The sequence below is a fragment of the Vanessa cardui genome, chromosome 11 (assembly GCF_905220365.1).
Source record: "Vanessa cardui chromosome 11, ilVanCard2.1, whole genome shotgun sequence".
NCBI lineage: Eukaryota > Metazoa > Arthropoda > Insecta > Lepidoptera > Nymphalidae > Vanessa > Vanessa cardui.
Window position 1 is genome coordinate 1,720,354 of NC_061133.1, and position 27,350 is coordinate 1,747,703.

General features: G+C 30.2%; 1 protein-coding gene across 2 annotated transcripts; it reads left to right on the forward strand.

Annotated features, from left to right (window-relative positions):
• LOC124533364 (superoxide dismutase [Cu-Zn] 4AP-like) lies at positions 1-24,474 on the forward strand. Of its 2 annotated transcripts, none has more exons than XM_047108589.1 (5): positions 1-225; positions 19,553-19,655; positions 20,204-20,428; positions 20,894-21,144; positions 24,292-24,474. In XM_047108589.1, the coding sequence occupies exons 2-5, from the start codon at positions 19,566-19,568 to the stop codon at positions 24,389-24,391; spliced, it is 666 nt and encodes a 221-aa protein (XP_046964545.1). In that variant the 5' UTR covers positions 1-225; positions 19,553-19,565; the 3' UTR covers positions 24,392-24,474. The 2 variants fall into 2 exon arrangements, with proteins under 2 accessions (XP_046964545.1, XP_046964546.1); XM_047108590.1 differs by lacking the exon at positions 1-225 and adding an exon at positions 12,737-12,826.
• Positions 24,475-27,350: the final 2,876 nt, after the last annotated feature.

A 27,350-nucleotide genomic window follows, 5' to 3' on the forward strand; every position in this document is an offset into this window, starting at 1 on the left:
CAATTTGTCATCTCGTTGAAGGCTTCTTATCAAAGGTTTCGTGTATGTCAGTAAGACACGCGCGTTCAGACTCGATCAGTTACCAATATATATTTATTTATCGTTATAGTTTTAAGTGGTTTTTAAGAAAAAGTGCTCTAAGAATTTAAAATATACATTTGTGATTGTGTGATATTTATTTGTGTAATTAACTTCGATATATATTTATGCGGCTATTCTTCTAAGGTAAGTGAAATAAAAATATTTTTCATTTTTCTTAAAAATAAATTACATGTGTTTAAAAATTTTTATGCAGTTATTTCTTTGATTGAAAGTTTTACTATACGTGTAATAGAATGAGTTAATAGATACACTGTATGCTCATGGCTAAGTCGAGGTTAACTTGTACGTGATATGTACATTTAGATCGATTATACGAACGTATTAAATATATTACATATTTAGTTTGTTAGTTAAGAATGAATAATTATGGAAAATTAGCCATAAACGTAAATAAGATGTATAGGAAAACTATCTGTATCATAATATAATTTGATTTATTTAAATTAGATAAATATCATATAAAAGACAATGTTGTACCCAATGTTTCCGTGGAAATTTAAATTAATAAAACTCTATTTATTGTTATAGTAACTATCTATTTATTGTCTTAGTTGGCTTATTTTAAGGAGGTTAGAAGTTTATTCCAAGACCCTGCTCTAATGAGGATTGGCAAATGAAATCCTATCAGTCGTCGCTGAAGATGCGATGGTTTATTAAGCACAAATTAAGCACTTAAAAGTAAAGTAAGGTTCCAGCCTAGATTTAAAATATAGATAGGCCTCTTGGTAGATATAAATAATAATAATAATAGGTAGATATCAATTGTAATAAGTTATCGTGTCGGCACTAAAATTTGACCACCAAGATTATCAACCTTTTTGAGTGGTTTTTAAAAAAAATTCAGTTACAAGACTTTGACAAAAATGCTATGTATAGTGACAATTTTAATTTAACTCAGGCAGAGTTAAATTAAACTAGCAACAATTGCGGTTTAAAATATCATTTTAATAAAATTAAGATCAGTAAAACAGTGATAAAGAGTTTTTTAAAAAGGGTAAGTTTTTTTATTTTTATTTCATTTTTCTTTTTACTTTATTTATGTAAAATGAAAATATGTATTTTTTCTAAGCTTGTACCTATCATAAAATTAACATATCAATTTATATTTATCAAATAAGATTTTATTTTGTCGAATTGTGCGTATTTATTTGTATTTCTTACTTTCTGGCTGTGGTTTTTATTGCGCATATTGGGACTGAGAATCAACAAAAAAACTAATATAATTTATTTATTTAAATCGCTAAAACGCCTAAATTTCAAAATAGCAATAACGAATTTTTAGTGATTGCAAATATTTATTAAAAGATTTGAAAAAAATTAAATTTATGAGAAACTTACTCTATATCATTGTGATTTTTGCTTAATATTTTGTAAGGAACTATTCGAAAAATTTATAACATTGAAACGCTTGGAAACTTAAAAAGCAATATTACTTTTGTTGCAGAATGATCGCAATTCGATCATAAACAGTTTTTAAAATTAAAATGACATTTGAACAATGAACTTATATCAACTGCTCTAATCGCGTACAAAAATGATAAACATGTTTTTAAATATTAATAATACTCAACAATGTTGAAAACACATTGAAGAAAATAATAGCTAGCAGTAGCAGTTAACTACTTAATTACTAATTACACGCACACTAATAGTGTTAATGAACTGAAATGAACGTTTGCGATGTTTTCACGCACCCAAATATAATAAGGTTTGTCCGTTTGTTTTTAGTTCTATTTCAGTGCGACACTCCATCTTGGTGGTAGGGCTTTGTGCAAGCCCGTCTGGGTAGGTACCACCCACTTATCAGTTATTCTACCGCCAAATAACAGCACTCAGTATTGTTGTGTTCTGGTTTGAAGGGTGAGTGAGCCAGTGTAACTACAGGCACAAGGGATATAACATCTTAGTTCCCAAGGTTGTATATAATATACAACCTCTTTGAATTTAATCGATTCATGGCTAAACAGCAATTATAGCAACAGATTAATTATACAATTCTGTCACACCCAGATTCTGGGTTACTTTAATTTGAACACGATTGCAATTAATGGCGTATTTAATTTATAGTTCTGAAACCTGTTCTTCATATTAGAAAATGTGAAATGGTTTTTACTCAATCAATAATACATATTATAGACGACAACAGATGTGGTCCACGACCAATTAGAACAGATCCAGTTCTTGAACACAGTACATGCTGATTTAATGTAACAGACAGTCAGCCTGCCTTTTAGTAATGCTATTGAACTTTCAAAGCAAGTAGATCAAGGTGTTCAACTAGCTCAATACATTTTCACAATATATAAATGGTTGCAAATATTTCTTGCAATGTAACTAATGATTTTATTTTATGAAGATCACCTTGCCATTGGGTGAGATTAAATTAACGTAAATATAAAACCTGTTCTTATATGTTTTTTTGAAAAAGATCGTGTAGTGAAGGTTTTTTTGCTACATATGCTAGTTGAAAACTATGTTACATATATATATGTATATATGTGGATATATCTACGAGGAGGCATCTATGTATGCATTAAGAACAATTAATATTTGTCAGAGAAACAAATAACTTTTTTTTGAATTTCGAATATTGTATGCTTTTCACAAATTTCTATCAAATTCTAGAAGCTTCTACAGGTTAACAGAAACGACTTATGTAATTAAATCAGTATAATTACTAACGAAGAATAAAATTATGAATTATGAAAGCATTACCTCCTCTAATTTGTTATCATCGAGTTAAATTATTTATGTCACTAAATATCCTTTTCTATCTTGGACGTGTAATGAGCTGCCAGCTGTTTTTTTTATTCGATTTTTATAATGAAGAAAACAAAAAACCTCATACAAGTGACTGGTTTTATTATCTGTGAGTTTTTTTTGTCATGAAAACAGACCAAGTCATGTTACATATACGTTTGTCCCGCGTAGTTTGTTTTTAATAGGCTATTTGACAATGCGAAAAATAAATCGTAATCAGTGTATATTATGAGTTTAAAAATGGTTATTCACTAACGAAACTTGAAAATATTACTTAATTTATTCAAAAATCAATAAATAAAAATGCATTTTTTCAAACGTTTGTCACGTGACACAAAACGCTCGTGATTGGCCGGGCTTATGATGAAGTAACTTTCTTGTAAATCTTGCTTTTCTACTATATGAACCACAGATTAAAATACAGCAAAGTGACGTCACCGACCCCATTGCAGCGCCCTATTGTCCAAGTATCGTTTTCGCGCGTTATTTAAATATGGAATTTATAAAATGATATTTTTCGGCATATATGAACTAGAAATAAAAAACACAACTTTTACTGGGTCCCTTAACTTCTACTAAAAATAAAAAATGGATTTTAAAAACCAGTCAAATAGCCTATTGTTTAATGAGGCGCGTGTCAATGGACATAAAACATTCTGCCAACGTCACGTATTGTGAAGAAGACGCATAGAAAAAAAAAGATAACTAGATTATTTATGATGTGGTCAGATAAGAAATATGAAAACAGATAAAATATAATCGAAAAATTCATTTAATAGCGCCAATGGATTTTCCAAGTAAGTTAACAAATGAAATACATTATACACTATTAAGGAAAGTTACTAATGTAATATGTTAACAAATCTATATTTATATGTAAAGAAAACAATAAAATAAATCCATGCTTTTCTTTCGTTAGTTGTTTTCTTAAAATTAATACATTTGTCAATAATTTATAAAGTAGTCACAAAATGTTGTTCTTTTTTTAATTAACGGGTGAGTAAATAAAAATAAATTAGTAATTTTGCTTGCAAAACGTTATTGGTTGAATATCGTTATTAAGAACTTATTGTAACATATAAATAATGAATGTATTACCTTTAAAAAAAAGGCAATTAATTAATAATTTTGTCCTCCCACGAGGAAATAAACTTATTATTATTACTCTATCTGAACTCCTGCTCAACGGCTAGGTCGATAAAAATAAATGTTTTTGAGTGGGTCTAGATTGAACATAGGTGGCGCTGCAATCGGAGTGCAAGATTCTAATTTCACCCGTTCGACGGACGGCTAGAAGACCTATAAAATATTTAGATGATCTGGTGTAACATTTATTTATTTATTAAATGAATAAATGATCTTTATTCAAGTAGACTCATAAAACCACGTTAAATAAAATATTACAGAATTAAATTTATAATAAATTTAGGGTGTCTTAAAATCAACGTCGTCTCATCACTAAACTATTACTATACAGATATTATACACGAGTAATATGCAGAATGATTGGCCTTTATAAATTTTATAATTAATACACAAAGATACTAGCAAAAATAAATTCCGAGGAAATAGTATTTATTTAAAGTTTTAACATTACATCACAGTAACAAACACAAGAAGCGAAGGTTTTTTTGACCCGGCTTGAAGTCACGCAGAGGATTAAACACTAAGTATATACAACGCAACAAACAACACCGCCCCTTCCCCCTCCGGTTTAACTCTAATATAATAAAGGAATAACTTACGATTATATAAATATAAATATGAGACAACATCACATACATTACTATGATCCCAATGTAAGTAGCTGAAGTACTTGTGTTATGGAAATCAGAAGTAACGACGGTACCACAAACACCCAGACCCAAGACAACATAGAAAACTAATGGTAATCTACATCGAATCCGGGACCTCAGAGTGGCGTACCCATGAAAAACGGTGTACACACCACTCGACCACGGAGATCGTCTAATATAATCGAATACGAATACGAGAACGACGTATGAAACTCCGTTCGACAGATTTCAAGTCTATGGTGTTCAGACAAACAGACGCAGCGATGACTGTCTTTTATATTATGTAGTTATTTATAATACGTTTAGATATATCACTCGTGAACTCGAGATACCTATTTAAATATCATTGTCAATGTCAATCAAATGATAGTAAAAACGGCTTATCGTGCACGTAATATATTTTTGTATAAATATATCACAAACTAATTTTGGCTCGCGGCTTCGGACATGTTTTAAGAGTTGGTCGTCAGGTGTTTTATAAGCAGCTTATTCCCTTCTTTGAAGTTTGCTTCATACCATATGCAACAACAACAACAACAACAACACCCCCTTTGCCACTGCTTGGCCAAAGCCTCCTCTCCCTTTCAGGAGAAGGTTTGGAACATACAATGCGGGTTGTTGGAATACACATGTGGCGGAAATTCTATGAAATTAGACACATGCAGGTTTCCTTACGATGTTTTCCTTCATCGCCGGGCATGAGATGAATTATATACAAAAATTAAGCACGTAAATATTCAGTGGATTAGAAGTCCAATCATCGGTTAAGATGCACGCGTTCTAACCACTGGGCCATCTCTGCTCTCACACCATATCAAATAAAAAATAATCAATTCTATCAAATTCGTTGCAATGGTTTGGCGGGAAAGAGGAAGAGAGAGGACAGACAGTGCTTCGTTGCATTTATATTATTAGTACATATAATCTGCTTTGTTAACAGATATAAATGTTTTGAGTATTCATTTAGTACACTACATAGTATATAACAAAGTCGCTTCCCCCTGTCGATCTGTCCTTATGTACATATGCTTAGTTCTTCAAAACAATGCAACGGATTTTGATGTGTTTTTTTGGGGTTTTCTTTCATAGAATGATTCAAGAGAAAGGTTTACATGCTCAATACATGTTTAGAAAAGAGAAACACTGAACATTTTAGAGGTATCTAATGTTGTAAAAAGAGACATTTTCCTTACATTGCAAACGCTATCTGATCTCTGCGAGATAGATCTAACTAATGTATTACAGTATTGTACACCTGGCAAAGGTTTACAAAATGGTATATATCTATTTCTTGCCACATTAACTTTTTGGGATTAAATTTTTACATTAAATAATGGCTTATGAAGCGATTTTAAGTAATACGAGTAGGTACATTACAAACCTTTATCCAATTAAGTATCATAAATACATTGTGCATTTAATATAGACCTCAGAAGCTCTGAACGTTTTTACACAGCGACATTCTGTATTATATTTAGTATCAGCAATGCACCCGAGCGAAACCAGGCCGGGTCGCTAGTCATTTCATAATTGTAAACAATAATCTTCACGTTAAATTATCGGAATGCATTAATATAATTGAAGCTCGTGCTTATAATATTCCTTTTTTGTGCGTGAATTGACTAATGTACGAATAAAGGCTGCAAAAAATAATAAAATTAGATTGCATTAGTTAATGCTCGTCGCAAATTAATAGCGATGGGGCGCGACTTCGTGAGTGAACAGGAACATGGGACACATATTTATAAAATAATACTTGGAGAATCATCAAAAAGTTTGTGCTTTTTGGCAAACCTTTTTGGTAACCTGGTACCTTTGACTAATAAAAACTAAAAAAAAAAGTTTTGATTTTATATTGAAGCTGACTAATAAATAAATAATTATTGTCATTATTAGTATTTATTTCTTTATTACAATCAGGAGCACCTTTCGCCGTTTGGCATTTAAAGTACCGTGTTTAAGCTGATGACTGTGTGGACACATTCGGATCACTTGGTCTACACTTATCCAAGAGGTTCAAGCTTTCTGGTCACGCTTCTTTTAATGATACAACAAGGTATATTTTTGTATTCATTCAAAATCAATTTCTGCGATTCAACGGGGAAATGCTGCTAGCATTCTAACCACCGATTTATACAGTAACTAGTTTTAATTCATATTTGTATACATTTAAGCATTTAATGTTATTAATTCTTATGTTAATTTATTGAAATAGGCGTTTTAATCGTCATTTAGCAAACTATATTAATTAAAACTACCTCCGGTTCGGCATGCAGATTCTACTAAGAAGGACCGGCAAGAAATTTACTAGAAGTATTGAAGAAATGTTGACCAATGCTCTTTTTATCAAGTCCATTTATTTACGTCGTATGGCAAAACAATCTTGTCAATACATAATGAAACTATTTCGACATTACATTGCATTGTGAACTAATTTCTACACGCATGGAAAGCAAACAATAACATACATACATATGTATATACAATACAAGTAAAAAACTACAATGGAACTGCGCAAATTATTAATTTATGACTTCTAGTGATTATAAGGTATTTGTTATAAAAGCAAATTATAACTATTATATGTATCAGTAGTAGTAAAGTTAAAATAATTAGGAATTGTTTATAATATGACAAGGGCATAAAACTTGCGTGTAGTAGGGACTTAAAAGTACACAAATCCTTTAAATTAATTAATTTTACAGTATATGAGCGACGAAAGACAATAAAAAACAGAAAATTTGCTTGCGTGTATCGACACAATTAAAAAAAAAACGAATATAACGTTGTTTTGATTAAATACATTCAATACGAAAGGAAAGTTTATAGCAGTTTACCTAGTTCATTTAGATTCCCTTTAATGTGTATAGATTAATAGATAATAGAAAGGAGCACTAAATATAGTTAGATAATAGAAGAAAAATGAAATACATGTATTTATCTCACATTCTTTTGTAATTAATATTTAACCTATTTTAATATTTGTGTGTTCTTTAGATCTATTTAAGTGTTTTTGTTGAGGTTTTATTAACTGTATTATTCGAGAATTATCTCATATACGAATGTAATAATATCTTGATACATACTTTGATAAACATATAGTATAAGGAAAAGTTGTTAATTAATACTTTTAAGAAAAGGTATTGTTCGGGGCCATCCCCTTAACATAAATTACTCGGATTTACTGAAATGCTAAACATATGTTGTTTTGTTGTTTCATTCGTCTGTTAATATATATTTTTTTATTACAATTTTCACAGGCAAAGAGAACATAGTATAGACTTTAATAGCTATATAAGAGAAATATTTCTCTCTTTATTTATTTATAGCCATAGCTAGGTAGGCTGGAAAATGTGTTCACCGTACCGTAAGAAACATTAACCATTCCTTACAAAACCAATGCCACTAACTTTAGAACTGAGATGCTTTGTCCTTGTGTATGTAGTTACACTGGCTCACTCATCCATTAAACCGGAACAATATGCAAGGGCTGCTTGAAGGTAGAATATCTGATGATTGGGTTCTTACTCAGATAGACTTGCAAGAAGTCTAGTACTAAGTGAAATTCTCACATTCTGCTTCCTAATAATAATTATAACCTCTAAATGTTTGAAGATTGCCCACAAAGGCTTTTGGTTGTCACATTTATGAGAACTTTACTATTTATTTTCGCTCCTCCCAACTCGAACAAAGCGCTATCATCTTCCCATATTGGATTATGTGATCCATACTTACGGGTTTTAATATATTTATCCTGTCCTGATTAAAATCGTATCTATTTTATTTCACAGTTTTTTTCTCAATAGAAATATTAAAGAGTACAAAATGAAACCTTATAACCATTGTTTATATACTTATTTGTAAAAATATTTATACTGAATGGCATTGGCTTTCAAGAAAACAACCGATTCAACCAATTCAAGAAGAATTCCGGCATATTTTAAGACTTTGTTTTGACTTTGAATAAATTGCTTCATACTCATAATCATTGTGAAATAGTGTAAGTAATGAGATCTTTACTTCTTGCAGCTTCTGGTTTATTCGCTTTATAATCGAACACGCGAATCATTACATAGTATATGTAAAACAAATTTAGTTCCTGTGTATGCTTAGATCTTCCAAATTATGCAACGGATTTTGATGCGGTTTTCTTTAATAGATAGATTGATTCGAGAGGAAGCTTTTTGTATATAATACATGGACAATTTAGTGAAGATACACTGATAATATTAGAAGTTTCTGATGGCATGTAAATAAACAAATTCTGAAGAATATTTAGAGTATCAGTATTGAACCCGTGCGAAGCCGTGGCGGTGCGCCGGTGAATTATAATACACCAACATATTAATAGTATTTATTGATTTGTCCAGCAGTCATTATATGACAAGAACACGAAATTCACGCTTGTCAAATTAATAAACATATTTTTGAACCGATGCTTTTTCATTTTGAAAATGAAATAATACACTTTCAAACTGTTTCATATAAAAAAAAATACAGACGAATTGATAACCTCCTCCTTTTTGAAGTCGGTTGAAAATAGAGTATGTAACTGCTCCGTCAAAAAGATCTTGTTAAAAAAAAGAGAACTTATAATGAATTGAAATGAAATTAAAAAAATGATGAATGGAATGATACTATAACAATTTTGACTTTGACGTAGATTATAATTCAAGGGTTTGTTTAGATCCTTATCTCTTTAAAATTTAATGAATATAAAAATAACTTTAAACAAAAATTGCATAAGGCAGCTAGGTGTGGGTCTCCAATTTCCAGAAGGCCAATTTTCAAATTGATTTCAATTGATGTTACCGAGGCTATTGACCATGACGCTACACATAGATAGCCTAGCAACATCTTCAACTTAATAAAGTTTTTGTGCGAATATAAATGTATGATTTCTTTTTATCAATAACAACAATTATATTAATTGCGATCTGAATTTTAATCTTAGTCCCCATTTTATAATATTATTAGTAAGTTTTATTTTTATCTCCTAATTTGCATTTCGTCTCTATATAGCATTCTTGGAACGAAAATAAACTATTACGTGCATCTTATTTTTTTATTATTCATTTTTATTTTTTATATATTTTTAGGTATTTACCTAAAAAAATATAAAAAATAAAAAGGTATAATAATAAGGTGTAAAGGTACTTTACAGTAAAACTTGTAATTGCAGTAAAGGTATTATCTGACAGACTATAAGTATAATTACGATCGGGTTAAGGCCTCCTTTCGTTTGAGGAGTAGGTTAGGAGATTGTTCCCCTGCCATGAATGCAAAGTGTTAGATTTTCAACAGACGCAGGAACCTGCATGGTTTCTACACGATACCATGACTACCGAGCACGAGATGAATTGTGTCTTTACAATTCAAATACATGAAAAGTAGTGGGGCTTTCAGTCTTTATGTGCTACGGCTTTATCGGTCTTATACGGTCTTTATCGGCTCCTAATGAATATTATTAGAATTATTAAAAAAAATAAAACAAAAATACGCTTTTCTGAAAGAAAAAGAATTGATAAAAAAATTACTTTAATTATTGTAGAACGGCATATTTTTAATTATTACTATTGCGAAACATTTAATTTGTTATGTAGGCACCAAAATCGATATCACGATTATAGCATATACGCACATAAAACTCGCTTTAATTTCGACCATAAGAAGAAGGCTGTACAAAATCAATGAGTTGAAATATTCTGATATACATAAATAAAAAAAAATAATATTATATAAATTTAATAAAATATAATAGACAATTTATTTATTTGACGTATAAGAAACCATCTTAACCTTACTGATAAATGAATAAAAAATTAAAACAACAGTAATGCCAGGCTAATTAAATGTTTAATGTTTTTTGTCGTTTTATTCAAGAATGTTACCTAACAAGGTACCTGAGTCATCTTCGTCCACAGATTATGTCACAAGAAATATTTAAAACTGCTTACACAGCCAGTGAGAGATGATTAGCCTAAGACGTCGTCTATAGTGCCTAGACGACATTAAAATCTTAACATAAGAATACATAATTTTATTTATGTTATGGCAACTGATTTATAATTGTCTGCATATTAATTATAAGTAAAATATAAGTTTTGGTTGAGTAATGTCGGAACAGACAGACGAAAACTAAGTTTTTCTAATATTTAAATTACATTGTATTCCAATACAGCTATTACTAACATTTTCCTTGTGCTCGGATAAACCCTATCAGTCCTATTATTTTTATAACAACAACAACAACAGCCTGTAAATTCCCACTGCTGGGCTAAAGGCCTCCTCTCCCTTTGAGGAGAAGGTTTGGAACATATTCCACCACGCTGTACCAATGCGGGTTGGTGGAACCTGCATGTGGCAGAATTTCTATGAAATTTGTCACATGCAGGTTTCCTCACGATGTTTTCCTTCACCGCTGAGCACGAGATGAATTATAGAGACAAATTAAGCACATGAATCAGCGGTGCTTGCCTGGGTTTGAACCCAGGGTTTGATGCACGCGTCCTAACCACTGGGCCATTTCGACTCTTCTTCTTCTCTTCTTCTTTTTATAAATTTATATGAAATCACACTTGCTAAGTAACCTGTTCTGATGCACTCTTAATTTTGTTTACTTTTTTAAATTTATTTATCGACTATTTACATAACTAGCGATAAACTATATCGCATGGTGTTGTGGTAGGAGATAGTGATGAGCTATTTTGTTTTTAATTATTATCTTATCGATAACGTAACTTTCTATGATTAATCTTTTGTTTTTAATTTTTTGTGGTTTTTTAATTTCTCCCTTGTATACTAATCTTCTGTAAATTCTTCCCAGTCTTCTTTGGTAATAAATATATAATTTACTGTTTTACAACTTTTTAGTACAATATTTTGTTTTGATTGATTTAAATGTATGAATTTTAATTACTTACACTTAAATATAGCCTGTAGGTGAAATTCCTATCGGTAATTGCTAATGATAATGACGACTTAACGTGTCTTTCGAAGTGTAATAAATTGTATTGAATAACTGCATATGTCTACTACTACATCTATCTCTGCATATAACTTTTATACAGGGGATTTTGTTTTGAAAAATTGATATTGCTAGTAATTGTTCAATTCACAACCCATATTGGTGAAGCTGGGGCATTATGTTGATATAATGCAACACAGTAGACCAAGGCTACTCGATAGATATAAGGCCACAGATCTCATAGTCTACCACTTATTATATGTGATGGACCGATAGAATTTATTGGGTTTTCAATAGCAACCCGAAGTCCTGAAGATTTAAGTCTGGGACTCGGAAAACTCGTTAAACCGTTGGTCTTACGAATGGACATTTTCCGCTCGTGTCGAATTCTTGCAATTGGATTATGAGTGTAAACTAATAGAATGTGCAATATTATACGGGATCATATTAGCTGGTCTCCCTTGAGACTGACTGATGACCCGCCGAGACGAAAATTGATTATGACGTCATCAAGGTACCTCTATATTACACGATAGCTCGTACGAGAGTATACATAATCATAATGTTAAAGAAAAAACTAGCTGTGCAGCGACTACGTTTAAATTAAACAAAATGTTATCGTTGTAGCCTAAGTTACTTCTTATTACATCAGTTTTCTGTTTGTGAAAGTCTCGTGAAAATTAGTTCAGCCCTTCCAAAAATGAGTCGGAATAAATAGACATAGGCATAGACGGTCTGACAAAATTGTAAAAAATGTAATGTATGCATTTAGTAAAAAACGGTTATTGTAATATTACAAACAGACACTCCAATTTTATTATATATATATAGATGAATCTATTTCCAAATCAAGATATCTGATGAGTTAATTGAACTTGAACAAAGCCGCACAACACAAACAACAAACACAATCATTAATATTCTACATATATTATCCTCTTGCAATAAAAAACTGATATCGTCATTCGATTATCGACTCATCACATCACTATTTCATAGTTTTTGCCGCTTACTTAGTCGTACACTTAAACCGGTCGTGCGACCATAATGTCATGACCCCTTTTTCTTGTTGTTAGTTAGTTATTTTCACAATATAGGTCTCGTGATGTCGAACAAAATAGATCACATTATAGTGGTCAGTACCATACGATATATTGTGTACAGTGCTATTTGTCGACATTCGAGATCAGACATCGTCGAGGTAAGTCGTGCACATTGATAACGACATTTATCCCAAAGATTCTAAAGATAATATTTATTACTTATCTTATATATCTGAAACTACGTGACCTACGTGTTTTTCTATTTAAAATTTATTAATATCGTTGTGTGGAATTAGATATGGTTGGGTTTTTGTGGGATTTTACTAAAAACAAATTCTTTTATTATGCAATCGAAATGTTATATATTTATAAGAAAAACGTCTTAATGTTTTGAATAGATATTACGTTTTAAATTAGTTATAAATACAGTACGTTTTGCCTGCTGCTTCGACCGCACTTAAATCTGTTATGATTGAAAGACAACAAATAACATACGGTCGTATTTATGTAATAAATGACCTTTTAAGTTAAATTCTTATTATTAAACAATACAATGTAGACATAGTAGATTTGTAGGTAACATAGTTTCTGAATTTATCGTTTACAAACAAACAGACCTTGCCTCTTTATTCTATTAGTATAACTATAGATTAATAGTTTTTTCACGTACCTGTTTCATTGTGTTGTTGTGTTTAATAATTATATACAGCCTTCAATTCATTTAAGTCGTATAATATTAAATATACAAACAAACTACTTAATATCTATATAATATATTCGTTTGATGGAAAGGTTAAATACTAGTTGTTGCCGCGGCTTTGCTCGCTATTTAGGCAAAAAGTCCTTCCTTGAAGTTCAAGTTTGTTTCATAACAAAAGGCTATTTGACAATGCGAAAAATAAATTGTGAATCATTGTAATCAGTGTGTATTATGAGTTTAAAAATTATTTACTAACGAAACTTGAAAATAAGACTTAATTTAATCAAAAATCAATAAAAGAAAATGCATTTTTTCAAACGTTTGTCACGTGACACAAAACGCTCCTGATTGGCCGGGCTTATGATGAAGTCACTCTCTTGTAAACCTTGCTTTTCTACTATATGTACCACAGATTAAAAAACAGCAAAGTGACGTCACCGATCCCATTGCAGCGCCATATTGTCCAAGTAGCGTTTTCTGTACTAGAAATAAAAAATCAACTTTTACTGGGTTCCTTAACCTCTACTGAATAATATAAAATGGATATTAAAAACCAGTCAAATAGCCTATTGTCATCAAATTCGATTTATTGGTTTGGTACTGAACGACAGACAAACAGAGTTACTTTGTCATTTATAATATAAGTATAGATATTATAACCATTTCGATAATTAATTACACTATTTAATAGTTAAATAGTCATTACATAAAACCATATGCAATATAGATATGCAATACCAGTTTAGAGTACCACACCATTCATTTACGTTCCATTAAAACGTGTTTAGAAAATTTGGAGCAATAACACGGGTAAATAAATTTCATAAGGTATGTCAAATTTGTTTATCAAGTCGTGTGGAATATTTTCATTACGAAATTGTACTGTTATATTTAAAATGCGGAAACGGTTAGGACATGTAAATCTTCGCGACACAGCGACTCTACATTCGAACTTTCAATGTATACGTGATTCATTTGTGTTTATTTTATTTCACTTGTATATATACAACCCGTATTAGAGCCATAAGGTCCAATCAAAAATCTTTAAAAAGCAGTCTAAGCCCAGTTGTGGGATATCTTGTGAAAGAAAACATGATAATACAAATAGGAAAGTATATTTATCGTCCAAATCCAAGTACGTAGTAAAAGCGTTTGAATAAAAATAAATATGTATTTAAATTGATAACGTAATATTATAATCTGTATATTATATTAAATATGTACCTATTAATATATAAATTGTGTGTCCAATACTAAATTCTTTAAATTCAACATTTAAATAATACTTAAGTAATTACGGTATTGAAACAATCAATTTAATAATATTAACTTTAAAAAAAGATTAACAATAAGTGTAAACAATATCTCTAGATCTCGCTCAGACGCCGTATGTTTGACAGGGATGACAATACTATTGCAACATAATAATAAACATTGATTAATAATTAAGAACAAATATTAAAAAAAAAAGAAATGTATATGAATGGTTTTGTACAGTGTTATTCGCAAAAATATTCCTCTTGAGAGAAAGGAGAGGTCTCCTATGTTAAAACTTTGTAGTCCTTTATAATCATTACATAGTATAACAAAGTCGCTTTATTTGTCCATATATCCCTATATATGCTTAAATCTTTAAATCTACGCAACGGATTTGGATGCGGATTTTTAATAGATAGAGTGATTCGCGAGTTTTTGTATATAAAACATGGACAATAAAGTCAAGAAATACTGATAATTTTAGAATTGTGATGTCGTAAATAAACAAATTCTTTAGTATATCTAGTATCAGTTTTACATCCGTACGAAGCCGGGGAGGGTAGCTAGTTACACCTGTATATTATTATATTGGTAATCAATGACACGACCTTCAAAGATATAATAAAAATATGTTGATATATCTATAATGAAAATAAACAGTCTCATAATATCAAATAGTACTATTTAAAGTCAAATACAAGTAACGGGATTGCATTTATAAACTTGGAGATCAACTTTGGATGTCTTTATAAAGTAGGATTACTTGTAGCGTTATGATTATGATATGTTTACAATAATATGACGTAAATTATTAACAATCGATAACGTATTTGTTGTCTCTGTCAGTCATGTAAAACCGTATTATTATAAGTATATCATCAATCGACGTGGAATCGTTCGTTGATCCTATCTACCTATTTTTGTTTATTGTCTAACGAAGAAGGGGTGGGGCGGCATGCGACAGTTTTTTTATCTGACACCGGCACCAAATATAACAATAACTGTAACAACTTTATATAATCGTCAATCAACTTTAGAAGTAGTCTACTATTTATCACTTTATTTTACTTTGGAGGACTCTAAAATTATTTTGAATACGCAATAATTTTTATTACTTTTTAGTGCATATTAATTTGTTCTGAAATAGTGTTTTGTTTGAAGTCGGTATCAAAACAGTGGCTTGTTTACTGTTATGTATTCTTAAGGCAATCATGATTAATAAAAGTAATCAATTTATTTTGATCTGAATACCTATACTTAATTTGTTCTTCAATGTAACTATTAGTAAACATATACTCGTTGTGATTATCCGTTGTATTACAATGTTTATTATAATACATTAATAATAATAATCCCTGGTTTTACAGGTATATGTATAATATCGTTACTGTGTAATTTTCGTTACTATAAGTTACTATGAGTGCTTACTTAACAATCAAGCGATATCACAACTAAATGTTGAATGAAGCAGACTTACGCTTTTGAGTTACGCTTCTTATACAATTATATCGTCCGTTAGCAAAACGCATTGTTAAATATTGTAAAGACCCATAGGAAGTCCTACCAAATAAAGAAACTGTGCAATTACGTAAATAAAGATGCTCTGAGTCAAGATACGTTAATGGATAAATGCTTTAACACTGATTAACGACGATCTTCTAATGTAATATAAAAACTATTTATACTAAATGTGGTAATAGCTATAATAATAATTGTTTATTTAAATATAATACCTTATTGAGATAGAGTATGTAAAGATATTATGATGAGATGGCCCAGTAGAACATACGGGTTTTAAATATGTGCTTAGTCTAACGAAATGGTCTTGTTTATTTTATCTGTTTTAAAAGATAGTCAAAGAACCTTAAGCGTCTTACACCAAGTAATAAATACCCTACAGTGGTAGCACTTTGTGAAAGCTCGACTATTTCCCTAAAAAAACGTCGTATGCGGCATATGTCCTTTTAATTGCTTAAAATACAATTATGAACTATGCTAATGACTTAGGTAACTAGTATATAAAACAGCAGAATTCGAATTCGAAGACTCGAATCACATCGCAATATACAATCCTAATTTTTATTTTAGACAAGGAATAACATAGAGTTACTTTGGAAAGCGCATCACATTATTTATTCTGATTTTCTCCAGTCGTTTTAAACAGTCCCGTCGGCGTATGACCATGCACCTGTATTTGTGCATTCACACATATGTATACACGACAATATCTCTTGCGCAGATGGTTAGTCTTTAGGTTAGGATTGTGCTAAAGCTGTTAAGTGGATAAACATTCAACGTCGGTTAATTTGAATTCATTAGACAAATCACTAATAGCATTGGCAAAAGAATTTAAAAGTAAATATTCGTCGAAAATCGTTTTGTGTCTTTATTCACTGTCTACTGTAAATATTTATTGACTGTATAGTAAGTGGCCCCTGCATAGACATTGATACCGTTAGAAATATTAATCATTGCTCGTATCAGCAATTCGCGACAAACATTGTGAAATAAGATGTTATGTCCTCTGTGCCAGTCCGGTTTGAAGGGTGAATGAGCCAGTGTAGCTACTGAGCTAAGCAACTGAGCTTACATTGAGCTCACATTCAAGTGCACAACATCTATACTAAGGATGAGTATAGAGATTTTACACTTGAATTAACTATGATGACTACCTGAAATAACAATAATAAAATGTATGTTATTAAGCCTAACTTTAAATGAAAAAGTACCTGTAGTCCAACAGTGTTTGCTAACATATGAGAGTTCTTGATCAATCAAACATACCGCATCAGAGTGAGATGTAGAGATATTGCCATCTTTTTTACTTACCATACTATTATACCATAGTATACTTATTGTCTAACTAACAATCTGCTTAAGATAATGTTTTCAAATTGATTAACTGTTTTAATGCTGACGAAAAACAGTTAGGATCAATATTGGATTATATAAATGTGTGTATTACTTTTTTGTGTTCTCTGACCAGTTATTTTAAATTTATATTCATGCGCATTTGAAAAGTCAATTTATGCATAAAGCTTTATACTATATCGCCTGCTCCGTATTGTATTTTAACTCGTTGTATCCTGTTCTTCGTAGACTTATCTAATTACATCTTCATTACAATTTCCAAGTCATTACTCTATTTAAACAAGGTTACAGAGTAAACTCGGATACCCAATGATATTTAGGATTTTTTTTCCATTACTTTGATTTTGAGTTGACCTCGTCGAATAATACTTATAGATACATTATATAACTACTTCTGTAATGTTAGTATTATTTAGAAATTAATATGTTTCAAAAAATTGAGAACCATAAATGTTGTATATGTTGTTTGTAACATAGTTCTGTTAGGTTATTGTCGTCACATCATACCCAATGAAATATAAAAAAAGTTTTTTTTTTTTAAATTTATTAAAATAATAGAAATGAAATAACTATTGAACAAGTAATTTTCTACACGAGTCAAAATTTATCTTAGTAGAATTGCAAACGGTGTTAGTATTTTTATTTAAAACGACCTTTGAAAATTTAATAAAATTTACATTATAATAGGTTAAGACAAAGCAGTTCCACATCACATGTCTGTACGTCGACCGATTTGTTTTTGTTTTGTTTGTTTACCGTTTTATTGTTATCAGTAAATAATAAAAAAAAGAAAAATGTACCGTCTTCAGAGACATCGATTAATAAGGTTATTAGTATAAAGGTCATATATAAAAAAAGTATTTATATTTATTTTTTATGCAAATCAGTATGTATGTCAGATGCTTCATACGCTACGTTGTCATGCAAAATAAGTTTATTATTGTTTATACATTTTTCCTTGATCTGCATTCATTCGGATGATTGAATATATTGATACGATGATCATTATCGATAATAATACTGTTTATGTAATTTTCCTGTTCAAACATTCTGAACTTTACGTAAAAACAATTTTACCTTATTGTCTTATTTATTTTGATATGAAGACTTACATATCAAAATAAACTATTAAAATATTATAAACTATTAACTATTAAAATAAAACGATTAAGAATATCAATAAAACTTTGACATTGAAATAACAAAATATAAGCCCAAGCTTAATTACGAATTAATTTTATTGTTTAATTATGTTTTTCTAATTTTTTTTAATTATTTTTTTTTTCTAGAGTAGCTTGTTCAAAGAATAATACTTTTTAAGTATTGCATATTTTCGCTTTATAGAGATATCACCAGTTGTATATTACAAATGTGTTAAATCAGGATTACGTTTCAATGTTGGTAGTAAAGATTCCCAGAAGAAGCTTCTAGACGGAATTTACCTCCAAACAAGTTCACGAACGAAACTGACAGGTTTATTACATAAGGAAAAATTAGTTTGATCTGTCTAGATCAACAGACTATATAATAGTCTTATTATATAGTCTGTTTGTAATATTTCAAAATCAAATTTATCAATTAGGTATACAAAGAGCGTATTATACAAATCAAATGATTCTCTTTGATTCTCTTTGATTTTTTAATAAATATACGGGATTCCCATATTTAATTAGCTAAATATTGTAGCCGGGTTTTTTATCTAATTAGTCATTATTAAAATAAATGAAAACTTTATGTAATTTGTGTAACTATATCCAAATTTGTATTCTATACCCATATGTTGTATGGGTATAGAACATATGGGTATAGAATACAACTACTACAACAACAACAACAACTACTACTACTACCCATAAAATTGGGTTTACAAACAAGAAGGGAATTCCAATTATTCATGAACTGTAGTGACATTATACGAATAAAAAAGTAATTTAATCATTTACATAACTTATCCTTATAAAAAGTAAATAATTATTTACATAATTAAATATGATTACGTACAATATTCATGCAAATTTTTAAGGTTTTTGTAATAAAGATATTTTGTTGTTTTCAGAAATATATTAAACATGCTGTATCAACTGGTACTCCTCGCTTCGGCAGCCATCTTCGTGGGCGCTCACACTCACACACACACTCACACCCACACACACGACGATGTAAGTATTCATGTACAAATATTATAATCTTAGTTATTTACAAGTAATAAAAATAATGAACAGGGAATTGGAATATTTGTTAAGGAAAATTAAAATCAATCAATCCAGCAATCATTAAAACAAAAAATCAACGTTAACGAATCTTCCCTAAAATTCCATGACTGTCACCAATAGTTATTAAAACAGTGCATCTGTTGATAATTAATAACGATAAAACATCTACTAGTAGATGATCCACTTGACTGGAAAGGCAAGGAAGGAGGAAAGGAGGAGGAGGAAATAAATATAAGAAAATTCTTCATAAAATATTTTCTGCTATTTTAATTACGGAGGTGACTATGAAGATATTGTCAATTCTTCCTTACTTTTCAGATCCATAGTTGATGAGAAAATGTAAAGCTACACCCACTTTTTTATTTGTAATTACAAATAAAAAAGTGGGTGTAACTGCAATATACAACTAAGTATTGAATTTTGTAACTTATTAAAATATCCAATACTTGTATTATATTAATGAATAAGGAATTAATCAGATCTTTTATTTCCAGTCATCAGCTCATGCGACAGTTCCTCTCCGCGGAGTAGCTCGCCTGGCCAGTCCTGATGGCCACGATGTTCACGGTAACGTGACTTTCACACAGCTAGATGGCAAGGTTGAAGTGAAGGGAAGGATCTATGGTATGCCAGCTGGAGAATACGGATTCCACATCCACGAAACCGGAGACATTACTAACGGCTGCGTCTCAGCTGGAGCACATTTCAACCCTGATAAGGTACGATTTTTTTACTATATTTATTTATTATTTAAATAGAAAATTTAAGAATAAATATACAACAAGTCAAGCGAAATCCCCTAAGTCCGGAAATGAGGAGTTTAGTTGTAAATTTTATATGACTGAGCATATATTATTGCTTTGGAAAGATCTATATAATTATGTACGTGTTGATATATCTGATTAAGGGGAAAAGACTTTTACACCATTTGACAGATTATCCTGAACGTTGGCAAATAAATTGTATACTTATATCTTCGAGGTAACTGTAAATTCTTTCAGCTGAAGTTTTTTTGTGACATCTTGAAGGTACCATCATAAATGCTCTCGCAGTAAATGTCTGCCGGTAATGCTAGTTATATTTTTATATTTATAACCTTTGATTTAATTCGAACGGTATCAGTCCAACTATATTTAGACAATTTGTCTATACTTTTCTATAAGATACATTATTTTACACGACAGAAGGACCACGGTCATCCTGAGGACGAAAACCGTCACGTTGGTGACCTCGGCAACGTGGTGTTCGACAACGAGCAGCTCAGCAACATTGACTTCACCGACAGCGTGATAGCTCTCTACGGACCCCACAACATCATTGGCAGGGCTGTCGTGCTTCACGCGATGGCAGACGACTTCGGCAGATCAGACCACCCCGACTCCAAGAAGACCGGCAACGCTGGCGGTCGCGTCGCTTGCGGCGTTATCGGAATTTTGTAATTCTTTCGTATAGATTTAAATAATCTCTCTTTATTTTATAAGATGATTCAGCTCAATATTGTTAATAAAGATTTTTATGATTCTATTCACGTCATTTTTGTCTCTCTCTCTCTACGCGTATCTGTAAGTAGAATTTCATAATAAAAAAAAATAAGGTTAGTAACTAATAACAAAAATACTTTACCTAACAACGCATTTTATTCTAAAAAATATTTTTCCAAAATGAAACTTTTTGACTTTACCTCTTTGGTATTTTGAGGGAGGTCTTGTCTGTCTTTCTTTTATTAAACAAATAAAATAGGGAGGAGTTTTAAGTCTAGCAGCATGAACATATACAGATTACTTCTTTATTTGGTAACATATATATTGTAAGAACTTAGTCTCACATCAGAAATAAAATACATTTATTAGGGTTTCATTAAAATAATTTTTTACTCAATACGCAGTAAAAAAATATATTCTAGAATCAATTTTCCCGCTATTACGATGTTCCAATGTTACCAGATTAAAAATATAAATTTCAATAGACAAGGTGACATTTACTCGTCTGTAATATACAGATAAAAATAATAAATATAATATTGAATATTAAGTAATACAACTTACATTATATTGAGTCTTACAATATGTTTATTGAAGTAATCAAAATATGAAGTCAAAAATAGCTGTAGTCTGTTTATTAACTCATTATCACTAAAGTTTACTTAGATTTAGAAAGGGACAGGATAAAGTTGCTGTCGATGTTAATCAGCTGTTTCCTTTTAAGTGTATCAAATCGAGCTAATTCACTTGGTGACTTAAGAGTAAATGTTCTATGCACCTCGTTTTCTAAAATAATGTCTAGGTAAGTTTATATATCTATTTTTGATACATTAATATGTGTCTTTTTAAGCCTTAGCTATTTTGCATTTTACTATTCGCAATACTAAAAAGATTATGTGAACAATTTCACGCATCTATTGAAACGCTTCTTTTAAAGTTGCTGTTAATATTGTTCTATCTAGAAGTGTATCTAGAATATTATTCAAGGATACTTAATAACATACATAAGTAGGTGGTTGGGCAAATAGGCCACCTGATTATATGTTGTCACCACAGCCCGTAGAAACAATTCTTACGTCGTCAATGCGCCGACATTGGAAACTTAGATGTTCCTCTTGTCTGTTGTTATTAGCCAATATACTCGTATATTGGCTCATTCACCTTTCAAGCCGTTACACAACAGTATCATGCAGCTTGGCTGTACAAAATGTGATGAGTGGACGTTACCTGAAGTATCAACGGCAACATCTTTAACTTAATTACAATGAATTAAATGAACTCGGAGCAAACAAAGAAATATTTAATTTTATAAACAAGATAAAAGTTCCATATATACAGGACCTTCCGATATTAATTTGATATTGTTGGCTTGTATAAACTGCTCATATATGTAAGCTTGCCAGTGACACATATGATCATGCATATTCAAAATAATGTTTTTTCCCAAAAGTACACGTGCTATGTGTATATGATGAATGATATAACTAAATTTATGCCGATAGAATTCAAAATCAAAATGAATACATAGCTTACTCCCAAATTTAAATTGTAATTTATGATTTTGTATAGAAAATATAGAGTATTAATTTTAATTGCTATTACTTATTCTGCCTTAAATTCGATAAACAAGTCCCATCACTAATAAGTCTTATGTCTGCTTAGCGTATTGGTTAATGTTAGCTGGTGAGTTAACAGTTCGACAAATATTTGAATAAGATGGTTGTCGTGAACTATGATTAGTAACTTAACAGGTGAACTTAGCAGAGATGCTACATAAACAGTTTTAAACATACTAGTGATCGCCCATTGGTCAAAATTCAACCATTAATCATTGCTAATAAAATATATGATACATCGATTTTGAAAAATATAAAAAATTAGGCTCATTTCAAAGTTACCTTTGCATATAAAAAATTTAAAATCAACGTAAAAAAACTATATTTTGATTAATTTTTTTGACAGGACGTGCGTTTTTTTTTTTGGCATTCATTGGCATTATGAATGAACGATGGTTTAATTATCTGTGCCATTTTAAAAATATGTTTATTGTGTTACACAAGGACTAGTACTCATGTAAGGTGGCGCTGCAAAACCTGGTAGGCACGACTAAAAGTCATAAACTGAGAATTGAAACTAATGAACGTAAACCTAAAATGTTCAATAAAAATTATAAATATTTTTATCAGTGTAATGTACAGTCAGAGTAAGAAAACCTTCGTCAGTTTTCAAATTCATTCCTTTATCGTCGTAAAAGTCGTAAACTCTTAGTACCATATGAATCCAAACATCATATCATTGCGACGTAATATGTCATTCTCATTTTCAATCGGTAAAGCAGATTATCGCTCAGACTGAGCACACGAAAATAGATTTTACGATGACGAACCTTTTCTTACCCTGATTGTACATATTTTTGATTCTTCTGCATAGACTAAAGATAATTTTTATTTAATACAAATACACATCATCGAATATTTGAAAGTATTTCTTAACTGATTACAACTTTAAACAGGTTAATGATTAAAATTATTAGAATTACTCGCATCAGGGTATCTGAGGAGGAGGTTGGCGTACTTTTTTTTGAGAGGGAACCGCATCATTTAATTTGGTTATAGTTACATAAGACAAAGAAGGCAGAGGTAGCTAACCAAGGTGTCTAGAGATGGTCTGGTTTGATTACGAAATATTCATTATCTCTTTAACAATTGTTTAATAATCTTTGAGACAAAAAGGGAGAGAGACAAAAAATGCTCATCTAAATAAAATTGTCCATGTATGTTTTACTTCAAAAGTTAACATGGTATAAGATTACACCGTTTTTATCAGTTGTAATTCTGTCAAAGAAATTAATTTTGTTTAATCATAAGTAGTTTTGGCCTGTAACATTCAAAAATATTATTGCAACTATCTTTAATATATAGTAATATATATATATATATATATATATATATATATATATATAAGTAGAAAATCTATTCAAAATAAGTTAACAGTGATTTAATTTTCTTTCGTTACAATCTTAACTATATCTTTTTTAGATGATTTATAGAACAATTATTGTGTTAAAATGAATTATTAATAAGTTTAATTTTAATTTTTAGGAGTCCCGTTAATGGATGGATGATGAATGCAGCATCCAAGTTCGTAACCGCCACAATTGCGACCGTCCTAGTATCAGCCAACGTCGCTCTGTTCCAGTAAATCATATAGTTAACAATACATATGTACATCATTTATTTATTGTTGTTATTTTCATTTACGTAAATAAAATACGTTTTGATTTTCTTTTGTTTTTGCATTGCTTTTATATTTAGGAAAGAATTGTACTGTTATTTGGCTTGCTCAAAGTTATTTATTTAAATTTCAAAGTTATGTAAATATATAGTTTAATACAGAATAGTATACGTTACTAGTTTTAACCAGTGGTTTCGTTTGCGTTTTAGGGTTAAAAAGTAAATGTCTCTACATGAAGTACAAGCTTGTTTATTTAAAAGAGCAACAGATAGATAGACGGATAAATAGAGTTACTTTCGCATTTATAATATTACCATAGATGATAATAGTATAACTGCCTCTTGGTCTATTATCTAGATATAAGCCATAAATCCCGTAGTCCTGGGTTCCAACCCCACGTAGGAGCAGTAAAAAAATACTGGTTTCTATTGAAAAATGTAAGTAGCGCGAAGTCTGGAAGTTGAAATTGTGCCTCGGATAACATTTAAAGCCGTATTGTCCTTCGTCTGAACCATTTTTGGTCGTGTGGTCTGATTTTTCGTTTTCATTCCCATCGGCTTATGAAAGGGAGATTGCATCTGTGAAACAAACAATTGTTAATATAATACGTGTATACTTGGTTGGACTTCGGTTGCAACGATCAAGATCTATCTGGATGACAGTATTAGTATAGATATACTGATATTTTATTAGGAGGAAAACCATAAGAAACAGTATTACAATCAACTATTTATGATGCGGTTACCGTTCCTCTATTTTATGCACGTTTTTGATTACATAAGGAAAGTGAGCTGAGCATCCGTATATAAAAAAATGTTCGAGATCGAGTCTGTTCATTAAATATCGTCACATATAATATTATTGAAAGAGTACTGCTTAGTAATTGGACTTCTAGCAATTTGTAGTCAGATGACTAAAGAAATGAAGAAATAAAGTTTTTTATAAAAGAAGAGCTCTTTTTAAAAAAAAATATTTCTTCACTGGTTTATCTCAAATTTAAGTTAGTGTGTGCGAATTGATTGTAGATACAATAGCAACAATAAAGTTACAAAATATAGGAATATGCTTTAAACCAAGTCAATCTTGAATTTGTAATCCATTATAATACGTATTATTAATCATACTATACAAAGTATTAACCTAATATAATGGGACGGTATTGATTTCTTTTTCTTTACCTACCCTATGTATGAAATTATTTGATACTCATTATTTATTTATGCCCTGCTATATATACCATCGCTTGTTACGCCTCTTTCTATCGATCGTGGTACCATAAGGTCAGTTGCATTATAAGGTGTTCTAGAGTCCAACATTTTACGTCTGTAGTATATACATAATGGACCTTCCATAAAAGAAAAACCGCTCAAACATAATTTTATTTATTTACCTAAAGTTTGGAAACGATGTTCTTTTGACCTTGAAATTATACTTTGATAGCCCCTGATTTCCATTCATGTACCCATGAGAAGACAGATGTAATGCTTGTGAATGACAGATCTATTCGAGATCAACTTATTCAATTCAATTCCTTTGCTTCGGTAACTGCTTTGAAGTCTACAACGTCAAGTGGGTTAGGGTGCATATTAGATAAATGTGAAGTTAAATTGTTTGTTACATAAAACTACGATTGAAGATATCTTATATATTGTAATTTTTTTTCTAGTATTGCAATGACTATAATATTTCGGGCTTGTAGCCGAATATTGAAATAAAACTAGTTTAAACGGATTTTAATCGCATATATTAATTATTTTTAACATCCCGACGTTTCGAGCTCTTTACAGCGTTCGTGGTCACGGGTAGACAACATTTTGTAGCCGAATAGTCAAATATCTAGCTAAACAATACAGCTTGATTTACGTCGATTCGGAAATATGCGCGCAATCCCAAATTATGCCATTATTATATTATTATATATAGTAGTAGTTTAGTTTTAAGTCTAAGTGTGACAACGAATACCGATGTACGGATAAATCCAGTGGGGTTTTTGTCACTTTGTCATGTATATATTAAAAAAGAAAAAAAAGAATGTATATTATATAATAATAATAAAAAAAAAATGCGGAATATTTGTATTTCTGTACCATAACTTTACCACTTTATTATTTTCTGCTTACTAATTCAAATATAATATTATTAAAAGATTTGTTTTTTCTTTTTTTCGTTTACATAAAGAAAATAGTAGTACTTTTAGTATGCCATAGGTAACAATTAGCTTATCGTAATTTGATATAGCCGCCTCTTTAAAAATAATTATGTAACGTACTTTCCATTCAAGAATACAAGAAAGAATAACAAAAGAAGAGTTTTGTTCTCTTTTTGTTATACTTTTAATTTTAGTTGTTTTTTTTAAGATAAAATAGAATTCTTTGTTAATTTTTAATATTTTTTGTTAATTTTTAATATGTTTTGTTATCTTTCTTGCTAATTTCCTTTTTTTACATTTAAATCTAAGGTATAACTGCAGTAATATAAATATTTTGCATCTAGGTCCGCCAGTAGTTCAGTGTTTAGAATTTATACTAATGATGAATTTTAGTTAGCTTCTACAAAAATATCAACGATATTTCGATGAGCTTGTTAACATTTTAATCTGATCATTAAAATATTGATTATAGGAAACTTGGTAATGAGTGGTTTCCACCTCTAACCCTCAGACATTGCTACTATGACAACAATCCTATCCACTTAAATAACCATGCGTATATGGGCTCACTCGCCTCCCAAACTTTAGGAAAATAAAACAAAAGACTGTGGTGTTACTATATCTTTAAGGTTGAAACTAAACTGCAGTGTAAAAAATTTTGTTACCTTTTGTAATCAACGATTATTGATTATTGTATTATAAATATATGTATGAACACATATAATTAAGTGTATCCAACAAATTATTGATTTTACATTACTTTGAAACAAATTTATA